This window comes from Ruditapes philippinarum, unplaced genomic scaffold, assembly GCF_026571515.1.
Source record: "Ruditapes philippinarum isolate M1 unplaced genomic scaffold, ASM2657151v2 ctg1253_1_1_1_1, whole genome shotgun sequence".
Lineage (NCBI taxonomy): Eukaryota > Metazoa > Mollusca > Bivalvia > Venerida > Veneridae > Ruditapes > Ruditapes philippinarum.
This window is the reverse complement of record NW_026858769.1, coordinates 153,262-176,253: the sequence shown is the minus strand read 5'-3', so window position 1 is coordinate 176,253 and position 22,992 is coordinate 153,262. Positions and strand designations below refer to the sequence as shown.

Here is a 22,992-nt window from a genome sequence, read left to right as displayed (position 1 = left end):
ATGGAGGATGACAATTTTATGAATGAGTCTGCCGTCATTGTTAACGGGAGCGGATATTTTTACTACGATTACAACTTTAATTATGAGGAAACACAACTTGAGAAAGCGTTGAAATGGTTTGAAACTGCTTTTATGGTGCCAATCGGAGTTTTGGGAAATATTCTTATATTGTGTGTATTGTCGAAGAAGGTGTATTGGAAATCGTCAACGGCCGTATTCTTGGCATCGCTCGCTGTTTCGGACATACTTATATTAGTGTCGGGGTTCTACAATATCATTGTACCCCCTAATATTTCAAAGATACATTGCAAAATTAACCTATCTATTTGGATAAGCAGTTCACAAACATCGTCGTGCATTCTTGCTACGGTGGCACTTGAAAGGGCATTTAGTGTCATGCAACCACTCAAAGCAAGAGCGGTGCTTACACCAAAAAAGGCTAAACTTTTAGTTATTTTTATATTTTTGTGTGTGTATGGACTGAACGCTATTATGTTTGCAAAATATGAATTTGACGAGGACGATGGCTTCGAAAAAATGTACTGCCCAACAGGAGAACCAACAGGAGAAACAATTGCGGGCTCTATTGTCCACGTATACCCTTGGGTAGATTTTTGTATAGGGTTTGCTCTCCCCTTTATAGTCATTATTGTTTGTTCAATTATCATCATTATAAAGATAAAACCAGATAAAGTTCTCCGACAAAAGATGGAAAGTAAGCAGATTTCCTCTGTTTCGATTACTCTTCTCTCGGCCAACGCCTGTTTTATCGTCACACTTGCTCCAAGTCGAATTTACAACATTATGTTCCCAATACCAACCCTTGGTGATGAACAATTCACAGCATTTCTAGTACTGTCAATGGTATCACAAATCAATGCTGCTGTCAACTTTTTCGTTTACTTTTTTAATGCGACGAAGTTTAGAACAGGTGTGTATGATCTTTTCTGTTGTAGATAAAACCGAACAAAATTTAAGTAATTTAACCAATAAAATACAGTTTGTACCAGCGGTATTTGTACAATGGATTTGCCTGCTATTACCAAAGGAATAACAATATCGGGATATACCAATCAACTTACTTACAGTATAAAGCATGGTCATAATGTAATGATCATGATGTGCAGGCTGTCTATTCTGGTGACAGTGACTGATGACATTCGGTTCCAGTATGACACTAAGAAAGCATAACAACACAATGTATATACGTATCAAGATGATTTGAGACAGTCCACTCGTAACATTATAAAAATACAAGCATTTTCTGGACACATTTAGAAATAAAACCTTAATTAAAGGAATTAATAAAATTCTGAAAAGTGAGAGACACAATAACGAAGGAATTTGTACGCTTGTGTCGCCATTGAAAAACACTTTCCTTGAATTTGCGCTACTCACTTTTTTGTCAATGGTGTTGTAAATAGATTTGTTTGATCTAAAATATTACGGATCCCAATGGGCCCCAATGAGAATCAGCTTTTCATTACTTTTATTATTAGTAGTTTTTAATCTATTTCTTTTATTTGTGCCCAAATTTCAAAGCTTATTAAGTGGAATTATTTTCGAATGTGAAATAAGTTTTTTGTAGAAATAATTGATGTTAATTTTGCTTTAAAATATCAATTACGCAGCTAAACATTACTTCTATTTTTCAAACACAATCAAGATTTTCATGCATGTCTTAGCTAATTTCCTGAGAACAAAATAAATGTTAGTATTATATTAGAAATCATTCTAACCCGAGTCCTCACACATCCTAAGCAAGTATGTTTCCATAGGTTAGGACCATATGTTTCCAATATAGTTATCAGAAAACCATTAAAAACAAACTTAAATTATATTTGTTTGATTTTTTAAAATCTTTAAGCAACAATAAATTAATAATTTACTTTGAATTGAAATAGAAAAATGCCGAATCCAATATACATGAATACATTTTGTATTTACTATTTAGAACCACTCTTGTTTGGTAAGCACTAGTAAGTAATCCAGGAAGGCCTGTTAGGTGAACCGACCGCTAAAATATAACGAAAAATGTGATCAAATCGTTGTGAAAACAGAATTCTCCTAAAGTCATGTTTTCATAAGTTTTAATTTTACGAGTACATTGTCTATTATCATATTGACGTTCTATTTATGGGACAGAAATGCATATGGTTTTACTATAAATGTGATAAATTGGGAAGTATTGTTAAACCTTTTCCTTTTATGGACAAGTATATATAGAAAACGTTTATTTTAACTATGCTAAGATATGACGACCCTAATGAGCATTAAAGGGAACAAATCTTGCCTAGTTATTCACGACAGGTCAACCTGATAATATGGATGATTTGACTTTGACATCTTTGACATTCCGTTTGACATGTATCACATTTGTCACAAATGTGCTCGTTTCTTCGTACATTTTCACATTCTAAAATGTAAGAGTGTTGGTCACATGCGAAAGATTTTTCATGATTTTGCATGACAAGTTCACAGATGAAACATTGGAAAACAGTATGTATTTGTGCAAACCCTTTTAAGTATGGATTCAGATTATTTCCTGGATTCAGATTATTTCCTGTGTCACAAAAATACACATCTTGCAACAATTCAGTTTGTGTTATTTAACTCTTAAATCTTTGGCTAGTATCATAGAAAGTCAATGACATGGCCGATACCTACAATTCACCAATCGGCCTATGATAGACATTGAAATCTCTGAGAAAGACACTTAGAAGCTACTTGGTAATCTAAATCTCCATACTACAGGGTCCCATACTACAGGACTAGACAAAATAAGCATTATTGTTCTAAAAACAATCTGCAAAGATATGTCTCTTATTTTTACTATACTATTTCAAAAGTCCCTGCAATCAATCACTATGTGACATCTTTGGCCAACCCAATATCTCCTACCCGTACCCTTAAACACCTTGTCTCTTCTAATATACTAGATACTTTACAAACAATATTTATTGTTGTCTATTAAGTTTCTGTTACATGGAAAGAAGTTGATATGTTCCATGAATTGCAGCTTTGGCTCCGAGAAAGGAGATCTTGACAAACTGAACTCTTGATATTAGTTAATGGTTTTTATTTCCAATCTGTCGTTGCCTATCTACTCCTTGAATTCGTAAAAGCATATGACGATGTCAACCATTTTGAAAAACTCCCCTATAAGCTCCCATAAATTTTACTTCGGCATAAGAGAAGTAACTCTGCAATGGCTCAAGTCTTTCTTTAGACAATATGTCATACTTGATTGTAGTGCACGGCTCCATGTCATCTACCATCCCAGTCTCCTCAGTTGTCCATAAAACAAATCGACACTTCGCAGACGACAAAGCTAAGCATCTCTCTCCTTCAAAATGCCTAATCAGCCAAATTACAAAAAGGAAAAACCCAAATACCAATACATAAATAACTCATAGAAGTTCCTTCTCTTTAAGTAAATGATGTTTTCAACTAGTCGTAGGCATATAATAAACCGTGCTTCATTTAGAAATCAAAACTTTAATCCATTTATACAGTTATGATCTGTGAAACTGACTCTGTCCAACATATGTTTCTGACAATGTGCAATTACGATATTCGACATCTGAATAATGCTATAGATCTGTCTACCACACGTTTTATGTTTCACGGATAATTTTGTTAAATGATCATATGTTTCATGCTTTTATCGTCTGCTTGTTCTGTTAAGACTCATTTTTTTTCTCATGCAATAACTTCCAATGAAAAAAGAATGTTTACTTTTTAAATATTCAGCCGAAAGATATACAAGACACGGAAATCACCCTAAGTTGCATACACCTAAATTCTCTCTCTGGTGATGGCCCATTGAAGCGAACTTCGAAAAAGTATAGGCTGAATTCATGACAAAATTGGCAGCCACTTCATCCTTTCGAAACCAGATTTTCACAGGTAAAATAGTGAACTGACAGTAAGAATAACTCCTCCAGGCCTATAAGGAAATTAAAATTACAAAATACCTCGCATAATACCATCTTAAAGTCAGTACCATCAGCATAGTTTCTTGGCGCCACGCCGTAAGATAATCCAAGTTTGAACAATTACATTAACAGTTTTGTTTAAAGGGTTCACTCTTAGTAACATAAAAGTGCGAGCCACAAGACACGTGTTCGACCCCAGAGTCCAGTTCAAGTGTTACCATAAACTAGAGCTCTTGTTCACCATAATAAGTCCGTACACAGCCGTGATGCCCGCTTGGTCATAAAGTTCACAGTGGGACATCAGTCGTTTCAGCCGTGCCTGGAGGATATTGGATCAAAGAAGCAACAATATTTAGATCAGCTTCTTATTATATTCCAAAATATCTTTCAAAATAAGGTCGCCATACCCCTGTCTGACTATCTCAAACCAGTAAAATGACCGCGCCATTGCTTTCAAACAAAATAATTTGCATGTACTTTCTTCACATTAAATATTATTTACCCACCTCAGGACCATTAATTTCATCACTGGAATGCCTAACCCCTTATCCCCAAATGTTGTCACATTGTTAGGGCCCGTGTTAAATGAAAACCAGGTTGAACATAGCTTACCCGTTACAAATCTTCTGGCCTGTTTATTTTGAAGTTTCATTTTCTGGCCTGTCTATTTTGAACTCTTATCTTTCTTTTAACTTGCTTTATCCTCCTTCTTGAGATGCACAAAATCTCGGTCACCAGTAGTGGTTGAACTAGACAGATAATAGATTCTTATACGGTTTTGCGTTCCGGTTAAAGATGATTAAACCGTTTTTCAAATTAAAAAATGTTCCCATTCTTAATAAAACCTGACAAATGCTCTTTTATTTTAGTTTTATTTTTAACATTTCAACCTAATAGAATATTAATATTTTGAAGTATAGAATACCGGTAGTCAAACGTTAATTCAAACCGTATTTGTAGTTGAAGAAAACTGTCAGCTATTTTAAAAAGTAACCACTCACTGTCCTTTTCAATTAAAAGGAAAAACGTTTGTAAATTTTGCTTTTTTATTAAATACAAACTTTTGTTGATATTTTATAATGCAAATTAATTGAGACTGGTTCGTGTTATATCATTTTCTGGAGTAATATGAGACAAAAGAGGAATAAATTAATTGTTACTAAACTACATTTTCTTCACGCCTAATAAGTTTGTTTGGATTTATATAAGGAATGTTCATACTTCTCGTATTAAGACTGTCAAACTGAATAAAAGCAGATAAAAATAATTATATTCTTTAACTATTTGAAACACATTTATGAGTATTTTTATTGATTCTTTAATAGTTTGAAATACATTTATGAGTATTTTCATTTATTTATTTATTTTGTAAAGTTACAAATAATCAACAATTAAGTCTACCACTTCTGAACGCTGGCTCATCCTCATCTTGGTGATCTAATTAAATGAGAGCCCTCGAGCCTTTGACAAAAAGGTAAACACAGTTTGTAAAATTATCCGATTTGTTTTTCAAAAATTTAAAGAATACTATGCCAAGTAAAGAATTTGTTTTGAATGCAATTTCGATTCTAAAGGACGTGGCTAGAACTTATGTAAACATCAACTCATGTGTATCCTTTCAAAAGGAGACACATCTTGTGTGATTTCCCATTTCGCTAAGAACACAAAACAATTTCACGGAGCTGGGTTTACAATTGAATTGTAACACATATTCAAATGTGATCAAACACATAGAACAATCGGCACGGTGCCGGCGCCATCGGTATTGAAAAAGAACCGCGCTCGCCAAAAAAGAAAAGAGAAAAAAAAGAAACACTCATAATATGCATCTTAAGTGCGCTCTGTAGTACACATATCGTAGCCAGTCAATGAAAACTAAGTCGATTTGGACACATTAAGTAAATTATTGACAAAGGCGATCTTCTTTATCAACAATATTTTACAAACAGAGGATGAAACCCTTAAACACGTCTTAGGAAAAACAATAAATTGTTACCATTTTCATCCTGACATTGTAGCTTTTTCCCCACATTCATTAACATTTATGCGGCTTCATGTAAAGATTCAAAAACACCGAGTCTGCAGTTCTTTTGTAATTTTGTTGTGATAAATGCTTCCGAGGGATCATTTTGTTTCCAGTTTTTTTTTCATTATTTTAAAAAGCACATATCTTTAAGAATGATATTACTTCGGAATCCTACCTGCAGCATACTGGGACAAACTTTGAAAATAACAGGGTTGATGGGCCATTATTAAAAAATAAAAAGAACAGTAGAAACACATTTTTTAAAGAACACGCATATAATTGGCATAGAATGTACATATTTACGTAACTAAAGGCCGCATTACAGACTGGTCTCTCATAAATATTATCTTATCACAATATATATCCAGATTTCACCTCAACTGTTGCAAAGCAACGTATAATTACAATTTCATCCGGAAATTTGAATGGTACATTTGATAATGAGCTTAGTAATAAATTTTTTAGTAGTACATTTCGTGACCTAATAATTCTTTTCTCATTCTTCTATAAAACACAGTGCAGCAAATAATTCTGCATTCTGGTTAATGAAGTCGACGAAATTACATTTCCATCCGTATTATACAGTGTATAATAAGTATGTCATTTGATGACCGGAAAATCATTTATTAATTAAGATAGATACACTGTATGAGATAGATGATTAAGATAAACAAAAATGGATGACAAAGATTTTATGAATGAATCTGCTGACATCGTCAACGGGAGCAGATATTTTTACTTTGATTACAACTTTAATTATGAGGAAACACAACTTGAGAAAGCGTTGAAATGGTTTGAAACGGCTTTCATATTGCCAATCGGAGTTTTGGGGAATATTCTTGTGTTGTGTGTATTATTAAAGAAGAAATATCGAAAATCGTCAACGGCCGTGTTCTTGTCATCCCTGGCTGTTTCGGACATAGTGATATTAGTGTCGGGATTCTACAATCTGATGGTACTCCGCACTGACTCAAGTATTGACTGTAAAATTACCATACCAATCTGGATATGCAGTTCACAAACATCGTCGTGCATACTTGCAACAGTAGCTATTGAAAGAGCATGTTTTGTCACGCAGCCGCACAAGGCAAAGTTCATATTTACTGCAAGATGCGCCAAACTTATAATGGTTCTGGAGACAATTATCGTGTACGGATTGAATGCACTAATGCTTGTGAAATACGAACTTGACGAAGACAATGGCTTCGAAAATATGTTCTGTCCAACAGGAGAACCGGTTAAAAGTTCTATTGTGCACGTATACCCTTGGGTGGATTTTTGTTTAGGGTTTGCTTTCCCCTTTATAGTAATTATGGTGTGTTCCACTATCATCATAATGAAGATAAAGCCAGATAACCGACAAAATAAGGAAAACAAACATATTTCCTCTGTTTCGACTACACTTCTTTCGGCCAACGTTTGCTTTCTCGTCACACTTGCACCAAGACGTATTTACAACATTCTGTTTCCGATTACCCTTACGGACAAATTAGGATTTTCCTTGTTTCTTGTGTTTTCAACGGCATCACAGATGAATGCGGCTGCAAACTTTTTCATCTATTTCTTAAATGCGACAGTGTTCAGAGCTGATCTAAAAAACATTTTATGTCATCAAAATCGTTGCCATTAAAGTAAAATATGGCAAGAAAAATGACGTGTCATCAATGATTTCGTTGCCCAAAAATGTGGATGGATATCAACTTTAAAAAATGTACAATGACGATAGAAAAGAATAATTATGATACATAAGTCGTCGCTTCTTGTTGCATTTTAAATTTTGAAAGTCCCATATGACAAACCACGTGACCGTTTAAGACGGCGAATTGAAAAATTGATAATGATAGATAAAGACATCATTCATTCATGAAAAACATAACATTGACAGAATTAGGAAAATTGGTAGACATGACGGGATTTCGCAAGATAACAGTTTTTGAAAGATTTCAACATGTCCTCCATACGCGATCATTTGCTGCGCTTTTATGCTCTTAGACCGTTATCAACGGTTTAATTTCAGATACTAGTGTCCCTGTAGGATTCCAGCCTTCTAACATATCTTAGTAAATTCCACTCGAGCAAAATAAAGTTCCAGATTAAGATATTATCTTTTTCTTTGTCAACTTGAGCTACATTGACTAAATATTTCAAAAGATTGACTGTTATAATGGTTATGAACAATCAGTTGGTATTGGTAATGAAAAATCTTATGGATTGAATATAAATGAGCCTTAAGAATAAAAATACTTCATTTTATAATTTGAACATTAAATGTTAAATTCCTATGGTCATTTACAGACATTTTCTTGGACAATGTGAGTTATTAGATATCGTTCATGCGAATTAAACTATAAAACGGAAAGGAATTATGGCAAATTGTAAATAACAGGGACTTGATTGATAAATAATTATATTACTGTTCCTAAAACTCATTAAATCCATATATATTCATTAATTCATATTTTTTATTCATTATCATTATTATCAGCATTATTTTAAGTAATAATTGAAGCGTCATTGTATCAACTGACGTGTTGGCGGATAGAGATTACTTCTAATTTGTCACAAAACTTGTCAGGGTTTCTCTTCAAACACTTCGGGTGAAATTTCATCCAAACTTTACAGGAATGATCATTACCATGTCCAGTTTTTTTGTCAGAGTTATTAATCTAATGTTTTTTTTTCTTTTACAGTTTGTCTTATATTACTAATGCAATTTCTATAAAATGTTTGAGGATTGCTCGGCACTCAAATACATGTGCATATTCAACGGGGTTTCAAGTTAAATGAGATATGAACCTTGAATAAAAAAGGCATTTTCGTCTATTAATGATTTTGAATCGCCTGTACGCAGTATCTGTGACATGTTTCAAAGCAGTCGCGACTTTCAGAAATCTCGAGTCCATCGTCTGTCAGTCCATCGTCTGTCTGTCTGTCTATTTGTTAGTCCGAACTTCTCTAGAACAAATGGCGCAATTTCTTCCTTACTACAAAGGAACGATCAGTAGCAAGTCTGACTGTGCTTGTCGTCGGCATTTTTCTGTTTAATGTTGTTTTTTCTGAGTCATAGCTTTTTAAAGATTTTTTTGAAGTTTGTCGATAACAGTCATGTGGTCTGAATATCATATTATGCTTGATTATGTCCCGTATATGTACATGTATATATATATATAGTGTAATTGTCTGTTATTTATGTGTTATATTCATTGACAGTCTGATGCACAAGCCACCATCCTATGTCATTCACATTTGATCACAACTATTTCAAACAACTAATTACTTATATTTTATTTAGACATATTTTGCATGCCGGGCCTCAGTTTTTACAAATTTCCCCGTCAAACCGTCTTACGCATGCGCACATTGAAAAACTAATTTCTGTGGTATACACCAGAAATTGTTGATCTTTATTTATTTAAATTAATATGTCCTTTACAGTAATTGTTATTAATCATTATGTTTCGTTATCATGAATCTTTCCATTGACAATTTATATATTTCGGGGCTGTGTATTTGATCAATATATTTCTATAGTTTGCTTCAGAATTTGTTGGTCTTTATTTATTCAAATTATCAAGCGCTTGTTTATGCCCTTTGCAGGCATAAATCAGGCATACAGTCATTTTACAGGTATTTTTGACAGGATTTCAGGCATGGGGTAATGCAAAGATGTAATTACAATGACTGTAAAATATTTATTGTGAGTTCTTTAGACAATGTACAATTTGATTGAGGTCTGGGCCGATAATTTGTATGCAAAACTGCAGTTCATTCGCTCACTCCATTTCTTTCAGTATAATTATTTTAAAAGATGCGCCAAACTATTTCACGGAAATTAAACTTGAAGAAAGTTATTAAGAGATTGTACATGCAGTTTGCAGTGTGTTAAACTACATTCTTTGTTCGCTTCATAATATTTTACTTTAAAAACATTTTCGAAACTTTCATAAAAATAGCAAGAATCTGGAGGCGTGTGGCTTTAATTGAGGAAAATGACCAAATAATAAAAAACATTTTTACAAACGCTTTTATATCAAATCGAGCCGAAAGTAGAATAAACATTCGATTTTCAAATTTATTTCCGAGTATATATCCTGATTGCCTTGCACGATTGAGTCACTTTCAGTTTTTTACAGATGTTGATTAAAAAAAAGGCGTGGTCGCAAAACGGAACTCATCTGGAGACGCGACGCGTTATTTGAGGACTGTGATATTAATATTAGAAATTGAATTCGTTGTATTTCTAATTATCCATCTTATTAATACAGTCATAATTATGATTAACCATTGTGATGGAGATTTTGAAATCATTCAGAGGAAAGTAATAGGATATTGTACTGGTGTGGCAGTTGTCAGTTTTACTTAAATACATCTGGGAAATAATAATTTTAGAAATTTTCATGACACAAATGAGAATGGTCTGTAAAAAGTTTGTTTGTTTCTTTACATTTAAAAATTAATAAACGGTCAGGCCTATATCTTTTAAAGAAATCATAAAAAGTGAATGATCAGTTCTAACCTGCTGTAGAATGTAAAACAGAAAAACGTCCGCTCCCAAGCACGAAATTAATGGAGATTTTGACAAATTAAGGTTTGTAACGCGACCCTTACCAATGAACACTAAACAAACAATATATAGTTTTATGCAATTTGTTCAGTATTTTGTTATTTTTTCTTTCTTTCTTTCTTTATTTTTTCTCCTTTTCATTTTTTTTTCTTTCTGTCTTTCTTTTTATCTTTCTCTCTTTTTATCTTTCCATGTTTTCTTTCTTTTTTCTTTCTTTTCTTTCTTTCTTTCTTTCTTTCTTTCTTTCTTTCTTTCTTTCTTTCTTTCTTTCTTTCATTTGTTAATTATTGTATTAAATTTAATGACATTTGATTAACTATGTATTGGATGTTTAAAGAACTCCACTGAGGTCAAAACGCCTACAGACATTTGAATTCCTTACATAGATGGCAGAAGATATTTGCAAAAGATAATTCAGAAATGATCCGCGTCACGACAAAACCAACATAGTGGGTTTGCGACCGCGCAGTCTGATCAGGATCCATGCTGTTCGCTGTCAGTTTCTCCAAATTGTAATAGAGTTGAAAAGCGACCAGCATGGATCCTGATCAGACTGCGCGAATGCTCTGGCTGGTCTGGATCCATGCTGGTCGCAAACCCATTATGTTAGTTTTGTCATGACGCTGCTCAAATATACTCAGAAATCATTTGAAAGTTTTATTTTTATGCTATTCGTGGCATGATTTCAGTGAAAATCGTTGCAGAGCGTTTCAAATTTGGTCATTTTTGACAATTAAAATAATCATTTGGAAAACCGGAGTTAGCGGATGAACACAAGTTATTAGTCTCGTAGTACATCAAATGGAACCTATCCTGAAAAAGTATTTCTAGTCCAGTCATGTCAAAACAAACTTTTATGAAAATGAAGTGCTATACTATGCGGGGGTATATTTTAATTAGTGGCAACGGCAGGGGGTTTCATAAACAAGTCATACCCGTGAAAATGATTAGTAGTCCTTCAAATTTCCCGCTCACCATGGACCTCTGATATTTTTATCCTGCACACCCTGGACTTTGGGTTCTTTGTATACCCTCTCAGGCACAGCAGCACGAGCTTACTATTCCATCACTGCGTACATAACTCTTTTAACGCTCCTGCTGCGTCGGGCAACAACTGGGCGATCGCTATTTAAACCTACCCCCATTTTAAAACATTTTAGGGCAATAAAGCCGTTTCATCCCCTGTGACAATTTCTCTTAGGCATCTAGGGTTTCGGATTTTTGAACCTAGTTAATAAGGCCGATGCTTTTTTAATCCGTTCCTTTTTCTGGTCAGAAGTTAGCAAATACGGGACCTAACGGGCGCACACTTAACTTTTACTATTTGCATCAACTATGGCTTTGACAGTGCTGATGGCTTTTTCAGCGATAGCGGAAATTGCCCGCCCAGGGCGGGGATCATTCTTAACAATAGTTCTACCGCCCTTAAACATTGATACCAACCTGGAAAATGTACGATATGAAAGGACATTTTCTCCATAAGCATAATCTAGATACGCGCATTTTACCCAATAACCCATATATTTTGCAATAAGCTTTTTGCTCCTCTCACAAATCACAATGCAACTCAGCAGTTTAAAACCACTTGTTTTAAAATGACCGTCTAAAATTCTATTGCACGTGCAAATCGTGCGAAAATAAACTTGCAAGACGGAACAAATGTACAGACTGTACAGACTTGTCTATAACTTTTTGGCAACAAAGGCAATATGACTTTATACTGGCGGGTAAGGCTCAGTTTCAGGGGCGTATTAAGATCTCCCAGTTACATTTCTTCATCCATGCTTTACTTTGCTCCGGGACGTGGTAATGCAGTATGTAATGTATGTCAAAAACCTTCCGTCCACACATGAAATCCCTATATTGAATTCTGTTGGTTTTTCTATTTTCTTGTGATGTTTTTCCCGCAAGTTTTAATCATGTCTCGGCGGTTGATCCACCTAGCAGACTTTCCTGGATAACGCCTAGTAATCTCACATAATTTTTTAACCAGCGGCGAAAGACCACAAGATCAGATTCGCCTTACCCAATGATCGAACCAACGACCTTTGGAATTACAAGTCCAAGTTTCTCCCTGTTCAACTCAGCGAGCGGACTGTATTCAAACGATTTTTTTGACCAACCATTTTAAGGAAAGTAAACAAGACGAAAATCTCTAATCACAAAGGGATCACTAAATATGGAGCGAATAAACTGCCAACAGGGACCTTGACCACACAGGGAATTCCAGATAAAGAAAAACACGGAACAAAGTATATCAAATTATGAACAACATTGTTATTAATTATAATAAATCATTGAGATATTGATACATTGTTTTTTACTTTATAAAGTGTAAACGTGTATGTGCTATGACAATTTACGTTAACAATTGTACATGTACTTGATTACAAACATGAACTAGAATACCAGGATTGGTTGTCTTTTTTAACAGTGTCTGATATATGAGGTACATAATGTATAAATGCATAATTAATTTATGGCACGAAAAAAAGGAAACAGAACTTAAAAGAGAAAAATACAAATAGTACCGGAAGACAAACAATATTTCTCCAGTCAAAGAGTAAAGAATTTCTCAAGTAAAACAGTCAAGTAAAAGAAAAAGAGTCAAGAATTTCTCGAGTAAGAGTAAAGAGAGAAGAAAATGTCCACGCGCATGACATGGCCGCTACTTGCCTATATTAATACTGAAACAGGATTTAAGTATTAAATTAAAAATTTCGGTTAAAAATTTCTGCTCAAACCGTTAACTAGCATTTCCTAGATATTATTAATAAATCAAGAGTTTCTTTTAATTTAACTGTTTAACTGAACTACATGTATGATTTAGTTTTAAAAAGAAAAAAAGAAAAACACTATTCTATAAATAAACATCTTCTGGACGTCTAAGTAATTTTTTATATATAAAAAATCTGCCACACAAATAACATATTCGTGAACTGCATGTTTTGAAAAGAGCATACATGTACGTCAGAAATCAGAAATCATCTTATGGAAGGCCGAGTGTTCAGACATGTATGGAAGGCCAGATGTGAAATATTATCAAATGGTAACAAATAAAGAAAGAATACAAAGATAAAGAAACAAGAAATAAGTAGAGAGAAGACAACACTATACAAGTATGTACACATTTTACTATTATTAAATTACAAATAAAGATAACAGTGTGATACTACTACTTCGTTTTTAAACTATTTACATCTGAAAAGTTATACAGTAAACATGAATGAAAAATAAACAACAACAACATAATTAATACATGTATGTAAATGAAAACTTTATACCTATATATAAAAGTATAAACGAAAGTATTGCAATAAGCTGTGTGTTTGGCAAGTTTTAGAAAATAACACAAGTTTTAGAAATAACATAAGTTCAAGAGATAATAACATATATTTTGGTATTAAAAAGGTTAGTTCAATATTTCCTGATCATGAAATTACCTTTTTTTACGTCTGAAGGATCCATCTTTTTGGAGTTAAAACAAAGGCCAATTATTTTATCAATGTAGAGTACAGGCCCCTTAATTAATCAATGTACAGAGTACAGGCCCCTGAATTCACCAATATATATCACAGGTCTCTTTATTAATGTAGAGTACAGGCCATTGCACTCTTGTAAAGTTCAAAGCAGCACAATTTATAGCAAATTACTTTCATTACAACACTTTCTTTGCTGTTTCAGGTAAGTTATCTTTTTTTTTCTCTGGCACATCCAGTCCTATTGATAAAACCATTGCAACAGGAACAGATCTGTTGTGCTAAGAAAATAAGAACTGCATTAATACATATTGTATATAGAAAATCTTGGCAAGTCATGTTACCTTGTGATGACTTTATTCATTTAAACCTTTGATTTAACTTTTGCATCCCATATTAGCCCTAAACATTTTTTTGAAGCACTGATCAACAAATATTGAACCAACTCTTCAATCCCGCATACAACAAAAGCGTGCACAGGTTGCTTTTTCACGAGGCATTTCATTGCATAAATTAAGTAGCATAAACACAAAAAAGGAAGAACTATTCTAGAATTATGCCAATAAGCATGAACATAAAGAAACTAAGCATAGATAAATAAGGAGCAAATTGGAAACAAAACAATGACATTTTATGTCCTGAAGAATCCAAACAAAACAACCAAAAATGATTAAACAAAAATAAGAATTATAGACACAACGAAATGAGCAAATAAAGGTTTGTAGCTGATCCAGCTCACAATGGCATGTAAGGAATCTGTCACTGTATTGACCTTGTGTGAGTGGCTGGACAGCTCAGTTGATACAGCCACAGTTTTGGTAATCCGTGAGTCCCTGGTTCGAGCCAGTCAGGTTATACTTTTTTTCTCACGCTGTTGATATTTGGCGCCCAAGAATTGCTTAAAATTCTTTATTTTCCCCAAAAATATTGCCATAATTAAAAATATTCAAAATATTCACAGTCAAGCATTGTTGGTTTTATTTTTTAACTAGTTTTTATTTTTAGGTTTATTTTTTGTACAATAATACGATAATTATGCTTGTGCTGCTAGCCTTGACAAAGGTTAATAAATTTCTGTATTAACTGACACAGCATAGCATTTATAAAGAATTTTGTATATTGCTAAATAAAGATAATAAATTATTAAATTTCTGCCAGTAATTGACAGTAAAGTATAGCACAATGTATACATAAATTTCAAAAACTACCAGAAAAGTCAGAATGTCATAAGACAATTAACTGAAATGATTTACTCTGAAACAAAACAGAACAGAACAGAAATACATGACTGCTTTTACAGTTACAATAGCTAATAGTGTGTGTGTCTGAACAGGTAAATTATAAAACAAATATAAATCACATAAGTTTAATCTCATAAACCCAGTTTTGCACTCTGAAATGCTGTCTTTGGTGAGAGGGAAGACAAAAAACAAAAAACTTAAAATATATTTTTCTACATCCAACATAAAAAATGTCATTTGTTTAACAGAAAAATAAAAAAATAAAAATTAATTACTGAATGTTCGTGTTTGTGTGGATTGTCTGCTTATTTATTTAACAGAGAAACATCAAAAATTGTATAAAATTAATGCTTCACCTGCAGTTACTTGCTCTTCTTGAAATTTTCAAAATTTAAAGATCCCAGGTATTTGATTGGTCAGAAACCAGAAGAGAATTTATATTGACCAATGAAAATCCAGAGATCAGGAAAAAAGTTTTAGAAACCTGAGACCAGGGCTCAATGCAAGACTGCTCTTTACATAGACTCTGAAGTAAAAATTTTATAATGTGCCCTTACAAAAACAAATGTTCTTGCTAACGAGTGCTATGACGAACAAATAATTATGTCAGCTTTATAATGCATATATAATGTATGATTGACAGTGTATAATAATTATATGAATTGTAGATACAGTCAAACCTGTGTTAAAAGACCATCTATGAATAAAGACCACCATGTGTAAAAAGGCCACTCAGACAATCCTTTAATGATTTAAAAGAACATAGGAACCTCCAATTAAAGACCACTGGTCTATGAAAGACCCGATTGACCTCTCCCTTGGTTGGCCTTTGTTAACAGGTTTGACTGTATGGTAAATGAACAAGACGTTTTAATCCTTAACCTGCTGAATCTGTGTAATGGTTTTGCCCAGCTTTGAATTTGGAACAGTCCATTCCAAGTTTAAGGGATTTCAACATCAAATATATAAGTTGAGCTACCAACAGTATAGAGCCAGGTCAGACTGAACGGCAGAGCAGGCTGGCCTTGACATCCCTACTTGTGGCACAGTTTAAGCACTTCGGTTTCAGCAGGTTAGGGGTTAAATTGGTGCACGTTTTAATGTGGTCTTTTTTAAACATGTTAACAAATTAAACTTTTACTTCATGAACATGTCAAGATATTCCATCTGTAATTTTTAACTATCTTGTTTATTTTGTATGAAAACAAATTATTTGTACCCAACTAGATCAAAGTAGTAAAAAAAATTTCACCGCGGAGTCACATTATCAAGTATCTAGACTTGCGCATGTTGTGGGATCAGGTTGGCAGAACAGATTTCCTCACTATAAATGTATTACAGATGGAACATCCTAAGTGCAGGAAAACAAAACAAATGTTTAAAAAACACCCATTCAAATGGTAACTTTAATTCTGAACACATAACTGAGCTCTTATACGCAAGTATGAGCAACAAATATATAAATATATTATAAATGTTCATGTGTATTATCAAATGCACTTTTTATCATATACAGCAATTTCATTTCAGTCAATGTTTTAACGTTTAAAGTTTAAAGACCAGCCCGATGACTTGGTGCAAAATGATTATAACTCTTCTTCTGCTTTATATGTAGTTACTGGAGTATTGCATTGCATGCAAACTTCACATTTCATAAGCGTTGTCAAGGCTAAATATTGATAAAAAAATCTTGAAAAATCCATATGGGCTGGTCTTTAAACTTCATATAATTTTCGTTGAAAACAAAGACATTATCTCTGATTAAGTATTTGCTTAACTTCATTAACAACCTCTTTGAACAGCAGACGAGTAACAGCAGATACATGTATTCTTACGCGAGAAAAAAAATTCATACACAAGAAAAATGTAGTCCACGTTCAGTTTCAACTCTCCATTCCTGGAAACTTAACACAGACCGTAAAAAAAATTGCACTTTTTTTCTTTAATTTATCAGGCACAATAAAATTAATGTATAATTTATATATGCACTACTTTTTTTTAGCACTATTCTATAAAAAGATCAGATCAGTTCTTATTATGACTAAACTAGCACTGTTTCAGTTTTACGAAACATCCAGCCGAATTGCATTTCATCACTTTTCGTCGTTTTCTTGAAGAGCAATAACTCCTTTCTTGATCCTCTTTGTGATCACATGACTGGCATTGTCTTAGTCATGTGACTTGACTAAAGTCATGTGACCAGAAAAGAACTTGCGTTTTTAAAGAAATCCAATTCAAAACTGTGTATCTAATTCAACATCATATGTTAAGTGCAGTACTCTACGCTAAGGAACTACATGTATCTCTCAAATCCATGATTTAAGTAAATGTATTCACTTTATCACTTAAAGGTCAAAAGGTTATCTGACTAGACGTCTACACATTCGGGACTGGGTGGGGTACGTCTACCCGACCGTCCTCCATCAATGTTTAACATATAATCGGCCGCGTTCTGGATATTCCAGTCACATGCTAACAAAGCTTCCTTGCACCGACTAACATCACCTAGCTGTATGCTAAGAAGTTGTTTTAGTTTAATAAATTTGATAGCTTTATGAAGGTCCCATTTTGTATCCTGTAGTGCCTCTAAACAGTCTTCTCTTGTCACCTGAAACACAATGTAACAAAAAACTATTAACGCTCAACTTGTTAAATTTTTTAACCCTCATCTTGGTAAATTTCTTAACCCTCGACTTGGTAAATTTCTTAACCCTCGACTTGGTAAATTTCTTAACCCTCAACATGGTAAATTTCTTAACCCTCGACATGGTAAATTTCTTAACCCTCGACTTGGTAAATTTCTTAACCCTCAACTTGGTAAATTTCTTAACCCTCAACTTGGTAAATTTCTTAACCCTCGACATGGTAAATTTCTTAACCCTCAACTTGGTAAATTTCTTAACCCTCGTCTTGGTAAATTTCTTAACCCTCAACTTGGTAAATTTCTTAATCCTCAACTTGGTTAATTTCTTAACCCTCTTCTTGAAAAAATTCTTAACCCTCAACTTGGTTAATTTCTTAACCCTCAACTTGGTAAATTTCTTAACCCTCAACTTGGTAAATTTCTTAACCCTCAACTTGGTAAATTTCTTAACCCTCAACTTGGTAAATTACTTCTCAATGGGCTTGTTTGGTCCATTTTTAGAACTATGCATTATTAAATATGGGAATATCCGGATCAAAAGTAGTATAATTGCTTGAACATCAGTAATTTGCAATGCCTTACTACACTTAGATCATGCAAAACAAGAAAAAAAGTGGTACATAACCATGACTTCAGTTAAACAAAAATCCAGGGGTTGATGGTTTGATCCTTGGGTGAGGAGAAGTTACTTTGTGACAATTTGATCTCGGACTTATTATCATGGTCATTGGTCTAAAATATTATGGGATCAGTTGTTGGTCACTTGGAGAGAAATTGTATTTACTAGTGTGTTATCTACGACAGTTGGACAAGTCGACAAACCCTCCAGACGTGACCAAAAATAAGTTGATGCGTTAAAAACCAAAATTAACAAAACACCTTATTCAATTAACTTACTTGTACATGTATAAGAGATTGATTTACAATCCTAAAATGTGTATATTATTATCATTAAAGCTAAACTATGATATCATTTGTTTCATATTCTGTTAGGTATATTGAATGACAATAATTAAGTTTAGACAGTCTATAATGAAGACTCTGTGGTTCAATGTGTGAATGTAATGAGGAAAGCCTAAAGCCTACAGATCACCTTATATCATCTATATGGAAAGATACTGTATCACCAGACAGAATTATACAACTAATTATATAATAATTAAATGAAATGACCCATTTACCTCGAAACAGTTCTCTTCTTTTTTGATATCATTTATCTTTTACATAATTTCAGGTACATGTATACAATTTCAGACAGGTATAACATCTTTTACAATATGACATGCATTAATTGTAACTCCTCGCCCAAAAATGCTTTGTTACAAAACATATTAACTTTCTTTGTGTATAAACAAAATAAGAACTTTTCCCGCATTATCCAAGTGCTTTTTATAACCACAGATTATTAAAATTAGTTTCCTGTACACCAGTCTATACACCAGTGCTTCTTATTGGTCAATTTCAAATATATCCAAAGACACAGCCAATCAGATACAAGGATTTCAAATAAATTAATCAATTTCAAGTTTTATACAAATATCAGTCCAGTCACCATAATTTATTTATCAAACTTCACCAGCCACCATGTATTCACTGCTCACCTATACCAGAACAGGTTCGAACCCCTCAAGGACACATTTCAATAGGACAGGAAATTGGTCAACAGTTTGCCGATCATCAACAGATGAGCCAACAGGCTTGCTACTGCCAGAAATATGTAAGAACTGAAATATTGTAAAATATACCGCTATATATTGTCAGTTAATGAACCCATTTTAAGTTGTTAAGGCACTTATAGCAATATAATTATATAGAAAGGGTGTTTGAAGCCAAGTTACATCTCTTATTCAGTAAACGGCAAAAATGTTTCCTTTCTTTTTTCATATCTTCTTCTCAGCACAAGATAAATCCAAGGCTCGTTCATGAAGCCAGCCAAAATGCTTTCTTTTTTATTTCTTGTTTACTGAAATGGCACTCATTGTCTATGTACATTCTCTTCACGTTTATTGATAAAACTGAAAATCATTTCACAATTTTACTTGATCGCATATTAAAATGTTGATGAAATATGCTTCTGTTGGGGACAATACCATTTTCTTTACATTTTTGCTACTTTTTAAAAGAAGGTATTCATGGTCAATGCTGCTTGTTAATGTGATAAGAAATCTAACATGCTTTATGTCCATTATTAAACACAGGTAAGTCTCTTTTCTTCTGAGAAAAAGATTCATTTCCATGGCTTAAAATGTCAGCCGTCCCACATCAGATTTTACCCATACAACCAGTGCAGACAAAGATTAGCTAGCAAATGCTGTTTGATCATGGTCTGCACTGTGCACATCTCAGCCTTATCATATTCAGAAAGTTTCCAATACAACGATGAACAATTTTGTTGGGACTGAAAAACTGACAAATCATTTCACAATTTTAAGCTTGGTATCAGGGTCATAATCTAAAATGGTGATGAAACTTGGCTTCAAATATCCTTGAATATATATATGCGGTTGCCATGACAACTGGTTGGTTCCAGGTGCGAGTATACTTACATCACTACCGAAGAGTTTTTGCATGAGATCTACTTCCTCACCATTCTTCTCCCTGTAACAAGAGCCAGTAAAATATATGTTACAAACTAAGTGTAACAAACTAAATGTAACAAAGCAACATATATACCGTTAAAACATAATAATCATGAAAAAACGTAACCGCATTTGAGCCGCACCATGACAAAACCAACATAATGCATTTGCGACCAGCATGGATCCAGACCAGCCTGTGCATCCGCGCAGTCTGATCAGAATCCACGCTGTTCGCTATAAGTTTATCTACTTATATAATAGAGTTTGTAAGCGAACAGCGCGGATCCTGATAAGACTGCACGGATGCGCAGGCTGGTCTGGATCCATGCTGGTCGCAAACCCATTATGTTGGTTTTGTCGTGATGCGGCTCATTTAAGTATACGACAGAAGCAACAAACGGAAAGTACAGTCACATGGAGACAAACAACACAGTAACGTACCTGTCACACACAAAATCACATAGCAATATTTTACAATAATTTAAACCAGAGCTTAATACTGTAGCAAGTAACTTAAATGATTGTCACAAAACCCAACAGATATATAACTCAATCCAATCATAAAATATAAGAAAGTATCAGAAAGATGATTGATTTGTAACAGGAATCGATACATAGAAATAACATGACATAGGGCTGTCCACAGCCACAGTTAGTGACAAAGGAAAGTGCCATGTCAAGAAATGAAGTCACATAATTTTATCAAAACTAAAGCAAGTAAGTTACAGGTCTGTAACAGAATTAGTTTATCTCAATGAACTGAATTACAGAATTTTCATTTTCAGGATTGTTGCAGAACTGACCAATTTCCGGAATTTTAACAGAATTAAAATTTAAATACATGTACAATGTAATTTCCGTGATCTTTGTAACAGAATCAATCCCTTCTCGAAACAGAATGAATCAATTTCCATAACTGCAGCATAACTAAACTGACAAACATGTCTCAGAAGTAAACAAAACATTTGTAACAAAGTGACACAAGGAGCACTACTTGCAACAAACCATGGATGTAACCAGACAAAATCAATGATGATATTGTTTATGGTATAGAATAATCATGTAACAAAATGATTTTTTCCTTCTAGAAATTAATATTCTAGAGCATTAAATATGTCCAATCAATAACATACTCAGTCAAATCATTCAATCAACCAATAAGAAATTTTCAATCAAATCAGTCAATCAACCAATATAAAATATACAGTCAAATCAGTCAATTAACCAATAAGAAATTTTCAATCAAATCAGTCAATCAACCAATATAAAATATTCAGTCAAATCAGATAATCAACCAATATAAAATATTCAATTAACAAATAAGAAATATTCAATCAAATAAGCCAATCAATCAATATAAAATATTCAGTCTCATAAGTCAATCAATCAATATGAAATATTCAGTCTCATAAGTCAATCAACCAATATAAAATGTTCAGTCTCATAAGTCAATCAATCAATATAAAATATTCAGTCTCATAAGTCAATCAATCAATATAAAATATTCAGTCTCATAAGTCAATCAATCAATATAAAATATTCAGTCTCATAAGTCAATCAATCAATATAAAATATTCAGTCTCATAGGTCAATCAACCAATATAAAATATTCAGTCTCATAAGTCAATCAATCAATATAAAATATTCAGTCTCATAAGTCAATCAATCAATCAATATAAAATATTCAGTCTCATAAGTCAATCAATCAATATAAAATGTTCAGTCTCATAAGTCAATCAATCAATATAAAATATTCAGTCTCATAAGTCAATCAATCAATATAAAATATTCAGTCTCATAAGTCAATCAATCAATATAAAATATTCAGTCTCATAAGTCAATCAACCAATATAAAATATTCAGTCTCATAAGTCAATCAATCAATATAAAATGTTCAGTCTCATAAGTCAATCAATCAATATAAAATATTCAGTCTCATAAGTCAATCAATCAATATAAAATATTCAGTCTCATAAGTCAATCAATCAATATAAAATATTCAGTCTAATAAGTCAATCAATCAATATAAAATGTTCAGTCTCATAAGTCAGTCAATCAATATAAAATATTCAGTCTCATAAGTCAATCAACCAATATAAAATATTCAGTCTCATAAGTCAATCAATCAATATAAAATGTTCAGTCTCATAAGTCAATCAATCAATATAAAATATTCAGTCTCATAAGTCAATCAATCAATATAAAATATTCAGTCAAATCAGTCAATCAACCAATATAAAATATTTAGTCAAATCAGTCAATCAACCAATATAAAATATTCAGTCAAATCAGTCAATCAACCAATATAAAATATTTAGTCAAATCAGTCAATCAACCAATATAAAATATTCAGTCAAATCAGTCAATCAACCAATATAAAATATTCAGTCAAATCATTCAATCAACCAATATAAAACACTCAGCAAAATCAGTCTATCAACCAAAATAAATATTCATTCAATCAAAAAAGTGCCATATTAAAAAAAATTTACTGAGAAAATGGATCTCAATCATAAAACAT

The 22,992-nt window shown here is 33.0% G+C and overlaps 3 protein-coding genes across 14 annotated transcripts in view; 2 read left to right on the top strand and 1 right to left on the bottom strand.

Moving 5' to 3' along the window:
• On the top strand, positions 1-960 carry LOC132754226 (somatostatin receptor type 2-like). Its single transcript, XM_060744827.1, has one exon. It carries the CDS (start codon positions 1-3, stop codon positions 958-960), a length of 960 nt encoding a protein of 319 aa, XP_060600810.1.
• Positions 961-6,640: 5,680 nt separating this feature from the next.
• LOC132754235 (thyrotropin-releasing hormone receptor-like) lies at positions 6,641-8,672 on the top strand. Its single transcript, XM_060744853.1, has 2 exons — positions 6,641-7,222; positions 8,655-8,672. The coding sequence occupies exons 1-2, from the start codon at positions 6,641-6,643 to the stop codon at positions 8,670-8,672; spliced, it is 600 nt and encodes a 199-aa protein (XP_060600836.1).
• A 6,827-nt stretch (positions 8,673-15,499) lies between these two features.
• LOC132754227 (activated Cdc42 kinase-like) overlaps positions 15,500-22,992 on the bottom strand; it is a 110,466-nt gene continuing 102,973 nt past the window's right edge. For 9 of the 12 annotated variants that reach the window (XM_060744834.1, XM_060744836.1, XM_060744832.1 and 6 more), the window contains 2 exons: positions 20,439-20,490; positions 15,500-17,856 (listed from right to left, as the gene is read on the bottom strand). In XM_060744834.1, the coding sequence (XP_060600817.1) occupies positions 17,617-17,856; positions 20,439-20,490 (292 nt within the window). In that variant the 3' untranslated portion in view covers positions 15,500-17,616. Of the gene's footprint in view, positions 17,857-20,438; positions 20,491-22,992 lie in introns of those variants that run through there. The other 3 variants (XM_060744839.1, XM_060744841.1, XM_060744840.1) reach the window with 2 other exon arrangements.